The sequence below is a fragment of the Rhamphochromis longiceps genome, linkage group LG6, assembly GCF_057381845.1.
Source record: "Rhamphochromis longiceps isolate RC_006_pf linkage group LG6, R_longiceps_female_GT1.1, whole genome shotgun sequence".
Classification (NCBI taxonomy): domain Eukaryota; kingdom Metazoa; phylum Chordata; class Actinopteri; order Cichliformes; family Cichlidae; genus Rhamphochromis; species Rhamphochromis longiceps.
In genome coordinates this window covers 24,494,676-24,508,560 of record NC_140562.1, presented here as the reverse complement: position 1 = coordinate 24,508,560, position 13,885 = coordinate 24,494,676, and the positions used below count along the sequence as shown (strand labels likewise).

Below are 13,885 nucleotides of genomic sequence, written 5' to 3'. Positions count from 1 at the left end.
TGGGTGTGTCGTCATCTTGATGGAGACTGAGGACAGCATCAGAGATCCTTCCAGCTGTTGTTCCACACAGCTAGAAGATCAAAGTTATGGTGTCTTATATGTACAGTTCTGGAGGCAAATTCAAAGATGCATCTGACCGATCACAAATGTTTTTATCATTCGACAGAGGAGCGAGTGTTGACTGCCTTCTGTGGACATAAATGGGTCACAACATAGCAGCTTTTCAGGTGACTTTGAATGTCCCGGCAAAAGAAGTGAAACTGGGGTTTGAAGATCTCAGCGAGCACATCTTTGGACTCCTCACGCTGTTAGGATTCTTATGACACCAACCGCCACCAAGTTTATCTTTAGGAGTTTGTGTAGCGCAGAGCACAGCGTTATGAAAAACTGTGACATGTAGCAGTATGAATAACTTGGCTTGAGGCAGGCACACTTTGATTGCTGAGTCATTCTGTCAGCGCAGGTACTTGGTATCTGTGTTGACAGTTGTCGTAGGTGTCTTTACATTTCTGTGTAGCATGTCAAGTTGAGAAAATATGACCACACCTGAGATGGTAAGAACTTCAGGTTGGAGCTATTCTTAGAAAAGCATCATACAGAGTGTAAGTGTGATACAGTGCCCATATTCAGTGTAATATTAGACAAAGTAGATGTCTTTGAATGATTGTGGCTTGGAGAGTGCTCAGGTAGAGTAGAAAAGCACTCTATCAAAACCAGTCCACCTACCATCCCTGTCGCCGAGTGAAAGGCTGTGTGGAAGATCTTCCGTGTGCTTTGTTTGATCATTTGTTAAAATCCTTTTTTTACCTAAAATATTATGTGACCACATTGCAAGTGTGTGAAGTGAAGAGGATGTATCTGACATTATAAGTTTGTTTGTTTGTTTTTTTTTTTTGGGGGGGGGGGGGGGTCTGTAGTTCTTATAGGTAAGACACAACCTGAGCAGAAGATTCAGTTAATAATAATTTTAATTCTGGGCAGAAATTGCACATTTTAGATGTAAATCAATAGTCACATGTTTTAAAAAATCATGAATGGTACTCAAGGTCACTTGAATTATTTATTTTGTCGATGGTGGGAAATTGTAATTTATCTTTTAAGACTTTTCCTGTGCAACATGCCAGATAATGGAATAAATCATAAAAAGAAGATGCGGTGCATTAGGAATGCACTAAAATAGAATAAGTGATTTTAGTATGTATGAGAGCACAACAGTGCTCGGCCTTTGGTGGAGATGCAAAGACTGAATGAGCAAATAGAAAGATTACCAGCTATCTTGACGTAACTGACAAGTGACAGCTTACCATCAGAGAGACTGTAGCTGTCCAGTCAGCTAGAAGACATATTGTGTAACTGAGTGTAACATGCTCTATTTGAATCTGTCATCGTACCATCTTCAAGTCAGCCTTTTCAGATTTCATCCTTGTCTTCGTCTACTGTTATCCATTTAACGCACAACAAAACGCTACAATAAAGGCAAAACCACAACAGAGCTCAGGCTGCGAGCGAAACAGTTTTTAATTACTAATTACTACTTCTTACAAAGTGAATCATTTAGGAGAAAAAGTCCAAGCCTGCTTATAAATGCAGCATCAGCGTGAGGTGTGACTTGTGTTTTGACAGACTGCCACACTCTGATGGTGTTGCCCTCATCTTAGCAAGAGAGTTCACATCATCTTGCTAAATTATCCATTTGGAGCATGTTTTATTCATTTAGGGCCAAATTATGCAAAAACAAAAAAGAACTCTCTTTCTTGTTCCTCTGGACACTAATATAAAATGTTCATATAATAGTGAAAGAAGAGAGAAGGTCAGAGAGAGTTTGGCGAAGGCCGAAAAAGTCCAGTTGTCACTGCACGTTGTTTCCTGACTAGACAGTAATGAATCCTATTTCGCTATAAAGAGAGAGGGCTTCAATGAGCCAGGCAAAGTAATGGGCCATACAATTTATTTACATCAACAGGGAATCTGTGGAAGAACTGGGCTATTAGTCAACTGTACAATAGGGAACAATTGTGTCACGTCTGCATCAAAGTTGCCTCGGGCAATAGTGTGAAGTGCCAGCAGTGCGAAGTGCAGTTAGCAGTTATTCTAGCCAGGACTGGCGGTGCAGTGATAATGCCCAAAGAGACGCTTCACCCTCACTGGCTGCTTTATGAGCTAGCAGCTCGCCCTCAGTCTGCACTCAGTGAGAGGAAGATGGTGCTTTATTGTGCTGTTGAAAGTCCTGCTCTCGCCATAACTATGCCTTGAATTGCTTTTTGCAATTATATTTGTAGGTTGGAAAGGAGAAAAAAACTCCAAACATTTCACCAAAGACAAAAGACAGACTTTTGCTATCCATTTGTGAGCATCAGTGAAGGGCACTTTGGGCCGGTCGATGCAATTTTTCTTGGCCCAGGAGGCCTTGTCTCAGGTAGAAGGAGATGAAACAGGAAGCCAGGAAAGTTGTAAGTCCTGGAGGGGGTATATTCATGTCACAGCTCGATGTTTAACTTGCCATCCCCATATACCCGAGCCCAGAAGACAAGGAAATGAGCTGTGCATTTCCCCACACAGTGGTGCTGAATGTCCTAGTTAGGACCGTTTAATATTAATGGCTGGAAGAAAGGTGCTGCTACAAAATGATGCTCACAGTGTTTAAGCAGCTGATGCAGTGTTCTTAACCCACTGGGAGCTTAGTGGGCCATAGCTGACTCCTGGAAGACTTCCAGATGGAATAATAGGGGCAAACTGTGTGATAGTAGGATACCTGAGGAGGCTGTCCTCTTATTCCCTGTTGGTCCATTTGCTGCTCTGTATGATTGGTCTTTCTCCTGTTGAAGTAGCACAAAGGCCAGCAGGACCAGGTCAGAACTTCTGATTCAAAAAAATAATATAAAAGTGGGCCACAGGGGAAGAAAGGCTGCTGTGGAAGCAAGTCGTTCTGGGTTTTGAAATATTGTGTCCATTCATTGTGGATTGATCTGCTTTCTTCTTCTGCAACATGCTGTGACAAACTTGTTTCATGTGAAATGAATGTGTTTGACACCCTGCAGTGCAGCTCAACTCGCCTTTGAAACCCATGCCTGCAACAACTAACAATGGGGGAAAAAATATTGAGCAACAGCCTTCGTGCTTTGCGCAAAGATGTGTAATTAGCAACCAAAAACGCCGGAACCCCGCTGTTCCTATTTTTTTGTTTGGTTTGTTTAGGATTGTTTCTCTTGGTGTTATATTTTAAAACCGGCTCAACTTCAGACACCATGACTATTATAACAATCCAATTTGATGGAGGACTTGGATCTGAATTATTTTTTGGGGAAAACGTACCGCCTTTAAATCCAGATGGTAGTTCTGCGATAGGCATAGACTTAGATTTTGGCAATAATGTCTGAAACAAGTCCTAAGACCATTTTCCATGGCTTTGACTGGATCAAAATGTAAAAACATTTTCAGCCATGTATACAAATTTCACTTCATACAGTGGGAGAAATAGTTATTTGATCGCCTGCTGAATTTGTAAGTTTGCTCATTACAAAGAAATTAACAGGTGATAGTTTGATTTTAATGGAGAAAGAATATCAAACAAAATTCCAGAAAGAAACAAAAAAACAAAAGTTATAAATTGATTTTCCTCTCATTGAATAAACTATAAAATTAGACATTGTTCATTTCTTTATAAGTGAGCAAACTCACAGATTCAGCAGGGGATAAAATAATTATTTCCCCCACTGTAGATGCAATAATCACATTTGCATGTCACTACACATCATTGTGATGATGCAGGAAGATGTATGTAATTCTCTGTGCTTATATCCTTTGCATTGGAAACTATTTCATCAAAACAGTGTACATTTCAGGGCACATCCCTTTATTTGTATTGCAGAATTTCTGAATCATGATGCACAGCTGTCAGTGTGAGGAGGCTAAAGATGAAAAAGTAAAAACTGTTGGGTTTTGTTGCTGTTAATTTAAAGTCTAATTGCCATGATCATATATAGACTACATGTGTCTTTGCACCTCTTTTCCATTCAGTGCCCTGATTCAGCATGCAAGCAGGATCTGCTGGCTTACCTTCAGAGAATTGCCCTGTACTGTCATCAGCTCAACATCTGCAGCAAGGTGAAAGCTGAGGTCCAGAATCTGGGTGGAGAGCTCATCGTGTCTGGGGTAAGTGCTTCACTATCACTGATGTTGTAGACACGCTTTAAGCGTAGATTCACTAGACTTGATCCATTTAAGACCTTTTTTATGCTCCGTGCTGCGGATGGGCAAATCTTTTTTTTCAAGGTCATAATGAAGCTTGGAAGATGAGATAAAGGGTCATGTAGATTATGGCTGATGCAATTATTTCAAAACGATTGCCATCTAATAATACCTGAAATATGCACCACGGGCTTTTTTCCAGTTGTAGTGTTCATGCCTCATGAACTCCTAATAGTGCTCCAACCAAAATCAGACAATTATTCCATGTTGCTTGGATTTAATATTCATGAGGTTCTTAAACTTCTTATCCACCATGTTTTTCAGTGTATGGAAATATAGAAGTTAATACAAAAACTACAACAATGCACAATTTTATGAACCTTTCTAAACAGTATCATTTGTATAACTTATAAAATAGCTGGTATACGAGTCTCTTCTATCATCATTAGTGCAGCATGTGTGGACTTTAAACACATTTTAAACTATTAAAGTTGAGCCCTGCAGTTCTCCTTACTGACCAGTTTTTGTGAATTTAGATATTATCAGGGGGAAAAAAATAAAAGATCTGTTTCAATGGAGCCAACTAAAAACAAATTTGACTTTTATCTTTGCTTTGGATTTCCCCGCATCCTGCGTTGATACACTTCTTAATTTCTCAGGACTCTAATGTTTGTCTCACATGAGATATGCAAGCCCCGCTGAGATTTTAACCTTTTCATGGTGGCCAGCTGGAGTCCACACTCATTAAATCTAAACTGTTGACTCGTCTCAGTGTGATGTAGGAGGAGGCCCACTGGCCACGACCCTTAAATGTCAGCCAAACAAAACAGACGGAGACAGAGGTGCACCTGACCCCTGCCTCTGCTAATTAAGAACTGCTAAAATAAGATGTCATATAGTGAGAGCCGTGTTTTTATCCTCTCTAATTGCTGGTTGCGGCACAGACCTTCTAGGTGTTGTATCTACACTGCTGTCCAAAAGTCTTGAGTCACCCTTCATTTCTTCATATTGTGATTTTTGGTTTTAAACAATAGTTGTCCAGGCTTTGAAAGTTTTTCGCTGTTTTTTACTAACTTCTAGTCCAGTCCTTGTACCTTATCATTTTTAAAGAAGCATTTTTGTTGAACCACTTAACACTGAAGTATAAGTGGAAGTATAAAAAAGGCACTTAATTCAAGGGATGAAGCAGTGTTGTGTCTGAACGTAACAGACAACTTACAATTTAAAATTCATTCTTTGCTATCTTTAGTCACTTACTTGCAAAAACACATCATTTGTTCCCTGCTCTTTAGTTGAATCCATGAAAAATGCCAAAAATAACAGAGTTTGACAAGCACACGATACAAGTATTGCAACAACAACGTAATTCTTAGAGAGCTGTTAGCCAAAAACAAATTCCATTATGGTGTGCAGTGTGGCCTTAAAAAATCTGAGGAAACTGGACAAGTGGACAGTTTCTAAAAGACCCTGAAATCTAGAGCAGATGAACAGTATCTAAAAGTCATGTCCTTAAGAAATAGGAAGGAAGAAATGGAAACAGGAGAAAAGTCTGAGACACGCCAAATTATGTAAGAACTAGACTGAAATTTTGTGGTAACAGGTTATATTGTAGTGATGAATCCATTCATCATCATTTGAATCATTTGAAATTTGTGGTTCAAATTGGAGCCGCACTTCAGCCAGCAGTGTTCAGGATCGAAAATGATTGACTTATGAACACAAAAAGGTACCATCACAATTTGATCCACCGTGCAAAACCATCTGGAAAGCTTCTGATTAGCAACAGCTTCATTTTTCAGAATGATCCCAAACACACTGCTAATGCATTAAAATCATAGCTGTGTGGAAAAACACACAATGCAACATTATCATAGAAATAGAGAGATAGACCTTATGAATTACAGATATATTATAAAAATAAAATAGAAAAATAAATAGATTAGAAAAAAATTGGGTACCAAAAAAAAAAATATGCCCAGAGCCTGGATGTAGCCACAGCAAGAAGAGCTTTGAATGTCCTTCAAGAAACCTGGAGAACTATTCCTGAAGAAGACAAATTAACCAAAAGCCTGCCCAGGAGAGTTCAGGCAGTGTTTAAAGACAAGTGATCAGTGTTGGGTAAGTTACTTTAAATTAGTAACTTAGTTACATTACTAGTTACTTCTATCAAAAGTAACTCAGTTACTTCAAGTTACTCGTTCTTTCAGAGTAACTAGTTACTAGGGAAAGTAACTTTGGTTTTTCTCAGAATTCTCTTGTTAATGTGCTGCTTCCGTAACTGGATACCCAGCAAGATTGCCAGTCTTCTAGCTTGCTTACTTGCCACAAGTGCACTGTGCCACCTACCAATAGAAAGGAAAAAATAATGTGCACATTTCCACGAGAGAAATCCCACGCCTGATTCTATCCTAGCCTGCTTTTTACATCCAACACAAAAACTGCAGTCATGGTGCTTTCGATTGTACTCAGAACTCGGAAATTCTGCCTTCTGTATAGGAAGATGTAGGCAACACCAGACTGCAGATGAGCTGCATACAGAGCTGGACTGGGACAAAAAATCGGCCCGGGCATTTTGACTATAACCACCATTATAGGAAAAATGACAAAGCCTTTGAATGAAAACAAACACTGTTGTGACAGTGATGTACACTGTTCTGATGGTATATATGTATCAATCTATCAATCGTTTGTTGTAAGACTCAGATAATTATTTTTTTAAAAGTGAGACATTTTAAATGAGAATAAGAAAGTATTTCCTTGTGCCCCCCTTTCCCTTTTAATGCCCTACATGGACCCCTGGCAACACTTTGCTAGACCCGCCCCTGCACAGTTACCAGCTGTCAGCTACCTAAAAAAGGATCTTGGTGTTATTTGTCTCTCAGAAACAGTTGATAACTTCCCTTCAACTCATTCATGTCACCTAAAAGGTAAACCTGTTTCTCCATCACAGCTCTGATGATTCAGTAAGGACATCTCCTGGTTTCATCTTCATGTTTCCCTCTCACCACATAACCAAACCATATCATGACCAGCAGCTTTTACGGCTGTGGCTCCAGCCAACATCAGCTGATACTAGAAATTAATATTAAATAAATTCTAACAACAGCTGATCAAGCTTAAAAGTGCTGCTGTTGTTTACCGCGACATCCACTGGTTTCCTCTTTCTGGCGCAAAGTGGGCGATAAATAAACAAGAGAGCCGATCAGCTGATCATTGATCAGTTTCATGATTGAAGTAGAAACAGGAGAGGGAGGGTAAGAGGATGAGAGAAGAAGAGGCAGCTGTGCAGCGTAAACACAGAATAACTCCAGCTTTGTGTCTTTTTCATTGTAGCTGAAGTCCGGGACAAACTGTTCCTTTTCACCTCAATACGAAACCCGCAATATTTTCTCTGAATACCAGACGATTCAGTTTTTTTACGGGACGGTTGGCAACTCTAATAATTAAACTTATGAACAAAATAAAGTTCAACATCAGTAACATAGCACCCACACAGCTGTATAGAAACTCCGTCATGCTAGCTAGCACGCAGTACGAAAAAGTCAGCACAACGAAAATAAACTCCACCTAAACTTGGTTCATATCTGACCCAGGTGGACTGCAGGTTATAACTTCTTACCTGAAGTTCAGTTCACCTGACACTCTCGGACCAGCGGCCGCTTCGGGTCTCTCCCCTTGCCCCCCTTTTCCTTCATCCACCTGCTGGCCTCCACCACTTGCTAATGTTATTGAATCTGTGGAAGCTCCGCGATAGCCACCACACGAAGTAACGAATAACGAGCCTATCTAAATCCCAGTAACGAGTAACGCGTTCCTGATTTTGGCATAATAACTAGTTACCGTGCTCGTTACCACAATAATAACGTAGTTACTGTAACGCGTTACTTAATAACGCGTTAGTCCCAACACTGCAAGTGATCATACCAGTGTTACTTTTTCTAGCTCAACAGAACTGTACACACTCTGCTGTAGATAGAAATGAGAATGAGGAAAGAAATGAGGGTGGCTCAACACTTTTGCACAATACTGTAACTGATATGTTTCAATGTTGTTTAAGGCAAGAAAATTAGTGTCCTTTTCATTCTAAGACAAACCGACTTTTGATGTAATATTTTTCTCTTTCCCCTCCAACTCATCGTACCCTCTTCAGCTGGACAGCGCCACCTCCCTGATCCAAGCGGCCAAGAACCTAATGAATGCAGTGGTGCTGACTGTAAAGGCATCTTATGTAGCTTCCACCAAGTACCAGAAGGTGTACGGAACAGCGGCTGTTAACTCGCCCGTTGTGTCTTGGCGCATGAAGGCCCCCGAGAAGAAGCCTCTGGTAAAAAGGGAGAAGCCCGAGGAATGCCAGACTCGTGTACGACGAGGCTCCCAGAAGAAACACATCTCCCCCGTCCAGGCCCTCAGCGAATTCAAGGCCATGGACTCCTTCTAAGAAGAAAGAGAAAAACGAAAAAAGAAGTCATGCTTAAGAAAAACAACTCAACATGATGGCGAGAAGTTGATGAAAAAGTTCCCTTTTTACATTGTGTTAACCCAGCTCTGTTTGCCCTGTGTGTGCTTGGTGACACCTCAGGAGGACTACAGTATATATTAAAACTGCCACACTGTGGCTCCTGTTAACACTGTGGTCCTCATGGCTCACAGACAGCCAGCACACAATCCAACAGTATTTATCGATCTTATTGTAGCTTAATATGTGAGAGCCAAAATGTGACAAAGACAGAACGACATTTTGAAAATATGGAAGTTAAAAAACAAAAAAAAGGGGAAAGAAACATATCAGAGGAGGAAGTGAGGCATTTAAAAAAATAATAAAATTAATTGTGGCAGTTGATATTCTAGCTGTATCATTAATGTGCTACTGACTGGCTGCTTGTATACACACTTAAACAGTCTCAATGGAAATCTTACATGGTTCAGTAAAGGAGTTGCTCTAAGCGGAGGATATCAGTGGTGGTATGATCCTTGATGACTTTGTTTTTTTTTTTTTCAACTTGAATGTTAACCTGTAGTGCTAGGAATAACCTATGTTTAAAATACCTGGAAGTGTCAGCATCCGAGTAGTTCCCCCATTCCCGATGATTATAATAATAATAATATTAATAATAATCCATATGGTGTTGTTTTTTTTTTTACCAAAGCACACTTATGGTCTATTGTATTGCCTTTTTAAACCCCTTTTCTTGAATGGTAACGTCACTAACTATGATGACCTTGTTTGGAAGTCGTGTAGCGTATAATATAGACAGAGAGGTTTGACTAGTTGTGGTTTGCTCAGAGAATAGAACCCCTGCATACGATACCTTTATATCCACCCTTCTCTAATAAATCCCCCTACTTGACACCTCAAGTTTCCTGTGTCTTTATTACTTTCATATAAGCAGCAGCTACAATATCAATCAGAGTGTTACAGCCCGTCATTAGTCAGAAGGATCTGACAACTGCTCGAGATTCACGTGCAAGATGAAGGAGGAGAAAATATCCATTAGTGCCGCAAGCTTACAAGAATAGGTGTATTGATTTGGGGTCACAGGTCAACTCTGCGCTGTGACTGGAGATAATTGGTCTTGGCTCAGCACGGTTAGTGCTGTCGTTGTGATATTTCCACACATTCTCCACACAAGCAGTCCTAACGTATGTGATCGCTTTAGCCTTGAAGATCTCAACACATCTGAAATGGATCCCCATGATTTTTACTGACATTCATGTTCAGCAGGTGTCATGTAACCTTTGTAACAGCGCAGCGTCTGCCACTAAAGTTGTATGTTTGTCCTCAGACATCATCATCATATCCTACCTCCTTGGAGAGTGTGGGGGAAGTGCCCTGACCTTTCTGCTAATGCCTCCGCGAGACTGATGCTTAACCGAAATGTCTTGACCACGATTGTATGGATTGATATTGAGCGTAGCGCCGACATTCGAGTCCCGCCTTCAGGCTTTGATGGTTCCTAAACGTTTCCCAGAGCACCATTATCGACCCAAAAACGAACACTTAAATAAATGGACAAATTCCGCCGTCACTCGTGGTGAAGCCAAAACATGGCAAACATAAACACCAGCTCACCATCACCACGTAAGCGAGCGCTGTTCCCACTTCGCTCAAATCTTAGTGGTATTGTATTCTCTTAGAATACACTTTGCCTATTAAATTGACATTCATGTGATGGGTGTGATGTGCTGCCAAAGCTGTATCAATTCCTCATTGTCTCAAAGTTAACTGCTGACTCCATGTCAGGTGTATAAGTCGGTATTGATTACTGAAGTCCTTATCAATCTCTCTTAAATCTGCTGAGCTGTCAGAGAAGGAAGGAAAGGATTGGTTATGAAAGAGGCGCAGCTGTTGGGGAGGCAAGACGAGAAGCCCCACAGTTCTCTGAATGAGGAAGTCGAGCTCTCTTAAAGAAAGAGATCAAAGATCAGCGTGAATACTACCACTATAAACTTTATACAGGAGCAAGACCTGATTACGACCTCCTGTTTTGTTTAATTCCAAGAAATTAGCTCAGTTTTAGAGACAGCGCAATACATTCATTATTTATATATATATATTTTAAAAAGTCCCCAGAGGCATTTGCACACTGTGGCATTACAACACCGGAGAGCAAATCAACCAACTGCTTAACACGACCTCGATCTCTTACGAATCAAATCAAAAGCATCGACATGCATAATTGTCCCAATAATGGCTCATGCAACATTAGTTTGAATAATTCTGCAGTTCGGTCCCTGATAATGAATAAGGTTCTTTATGTATCCACATTGTGCTGCTAATGACCATTAAACACAACATGCATCAGGCATCCGTGCATCACCAGGCCACCCTCTGTTTAGGAAACAGGGCCACAGGGGAGAAGTAGTAACACAATCCAGTTAATGGAGGGATTAATTCCTGGCTGTTGTGCTGTCTTAACTAAAATTATCCCTGTGTGTATCCATCCCTCCTATCCAAATAAAGCGGGCCGCGATGGCTGACAGCTTGTTCTCTTCGAAAATTAAAAATAATTAAAAAGAAATAACGACGGTGGCGGAAATGCCAGTGCAGTGTAGGGTTTTAGCACTTTGATTTGAGATGGGATTCGCTGCATTAAAAGGATTAAAATAGAGTTCTAATCTAGTTAAGCAAACCTCCCTCAAACCAACTATAAAAATAGACGGAGAGGAAAATGACTGTCAAAGTCCCAGAGGGAGAATGGTGATGAACAGCACACAAGCAGCTGCCGCAATATGCTTTTTTGGCTTCTGGTCTATGGTGTCACAATCCTTCTGACACCAAGCACTTTGCCATCTGCACACGCGCGGACATCAGCGCTGTAAAGGGACCTCTTTATGGCCGTTGTTGTAACGTCGAGATTAAATCTGGGAAACCGTCTTAGTGTGACCTGATGACACTGTTGAGTCTCTCTCTCATTTTTTTTCATCCATTCGCTAAGACAAGAAAGGTTATCAGCGAAATGCATTTTCTGAAACGTCCTTAGCTCCACATTAGGTAGGCAGGAGGTGGTTGTTTTCTTCTTCTGGACAAAAACATCACTAATGCAGCGCACAAATATTTACCACCTGATGAATAATTCCGGTCTGAACCCACCGACACATTACTGCTGCAAATTAATTGCGGGCGGTTTTGGGGAGATATGAAATGAAACCTCAGGCTTTGTCTTCTTTATTTATTTATACCTTTAGCTCTTTGGATGTACTTCCACAAAAGGGTTAAACCTATTTCTAATTCTAATTTTCTCAAGAAAGCCACGAGGTATAGAGAGTCTAGACAATTCATAATTTCTTCAGAATGCTGGCCTATGCTTTTAAAAGAGCCTGAGTAACACAAACACTTCAAGTCCTCTGCCACTGGTTCATACCTCTTTCAGGTTCAGCTCAGCTTCTCGAACACGCCTGGAGGTCAAGCAGGTGTGGCTTCCCAGAAGGTGCATTTTTGCACTTTTGCATATTGATATTTCAGTTTTAATCACATTTGAAATTTACCCAAAACACAATAAAACTGATACCACAGGACTGTATTGCTATTTAGTCCCAAAATACCGGGACTAAATCATAAATTTTTAAATCATAAATTTATGATTTAAATCATAAATTTAAATCATTACATTTATGATTTAATATCATAAATATTAAAGAAAATCATTATCTCTATAAATATTCAATATTCTTCCTTTAAAGTTCCCTTAAATAGCTCTTTGTTTAAGGCGATTGCCAGCTGAGGAAGTGCAGGTTTCAGTACTGACTCGTCTACAAAGGAATGCACATTTTGAAAATTCTTGTAGATTTTTATGCCCTGGTTAAGATAAGACTACTAAAAAAATGGGTTAAGATTTATTTATTTAAAACAATTTTTTCTGTAACTGTTGCATTGAGACAGGATGCAAGCTGCAGTCTCCTGCATCAAACTGCATATGCTACACCCCCCCCTACTGCTTCCTGTGCTCCATAAAGGGCACACTATTTCCAGCATTTGCTTTGAGTATTTGCGCTGGACATAAATCATGCAAAGAACAAACATCCAAATATGAGTGTAATACACAGGCTTTCTGGACTGGATATATAGTTAAAGGATTATTCCTTCGGAAATAAATCTTAAGGTCATTCATCTTACCAACAGTGTGGAGCACTGTTGTGTGACCCACCTTATAAGGACTGCCACACATTCTCATTTTCCTGCTGTACGTCTCAACTGGCTCAGTAATGCAGGAGATTTCATTCTTAGAAGTTACTGTGGCTCTGAGCTTTTATGTGTAAGAAAGGGATGAAAACATTTCCCTGGTTGTGCAACACAACTAAGAAGTAGTTTTAACGAGTTGAATCGAAAAAAGAAAAACTTTTTTTTGCTTTATGTGTTGCTTTGCGTTGTCTTTTCTGGAGGCACCGGCATTCATGATGTCAGAAGGTATGTTGAACAGATGCCGTCAAACCACCTCTGGCTGTCTGGTACATCTTCTGTGCACTCTAAATGCTGTCAGAGGCCACTGCTCTGCTCCGACAGAATCTCCTCAATTACCTTCTCACCTGGATGGCAGTGATGGACAGCTGGTGGGAGGGGGCAGGACCTGGAGCGTTGTCTCCAGGTGTGTCTTCCTCTCTCACGCACGCACTCACACACATGTGGATTTGCTGCTTGGAGAGACAGCACTCAATTTTTATCCAATAATCAAACACATTTAGTATTTATAAAATGCATTTAGTAATTCTGTTTTTTCATCCACATTTTAATCACTTGAAAGCCCGCTTCCTCTAATTTTCACCGATTTGTTATGTTCTTCATTTAGGCTGTTTGTCATTGATGGCTCACAGCCAATGAGCTCATTTTTAGCCTAATTGCATCTCTCTGTTATTTCAAATAGCAAACGGCCATAAGCTAATACTAAAGGTAGGACCAGTGGTCCATCTTTTCATCTTTGTGCTTTATCCACGTACTGTGATACATACAATCATAGTTATGCCAAATATGAAAGTCAGTTTTGGCAATTCAGAGGAGTTTGATTATGGATTTACAGATTTCTCTATCTAGAGTTCTTTAATTAAAACAAAAAAGCCCTTTAGTTGCTGTAGTTTGAAAAGCCATCAGATCAGCATCAGTTACTGTTGTTTTACGTGCTTGTAATGGAACTGGATGTGGAAAGTTTTCACTTTAGAAGATTTTCTACACTACATGGCGTCACCAAAACAACCTTTGGCTATA

The 13,885-nt window shown here is 40.2% G+C and overlaps 1 protein-coding gene across 1 annotated transcript in view; it reads left to right on the top strand.

The window, feature by feature from the left end:
• Window positions 1-9,531, top strand: part of ctnna2 (catenin (cadherin-associated protein), alpha 2) — a 340,484-nt gene extending 330,953 nt beyond the window's left edge. The window contains exons 17-18 of the mRNA XM_085409840.1: window positions 4,018-4,152; window positions 8,339-9,531. Coding sequence (XP_085265966.1) covers window positions 4,018-4,152; window positions 8,339-8,626 — 423 coding nt within the window. The 3' untranslated portion in view covers window positions 8,627-9,531. The remainder of the gene's footprint in view (window positions 1-4,017; window positions 4,153-8,338) is intronic.
• Window positions 9,532-13,885: the final 4,354 nt, after the last annotated feature.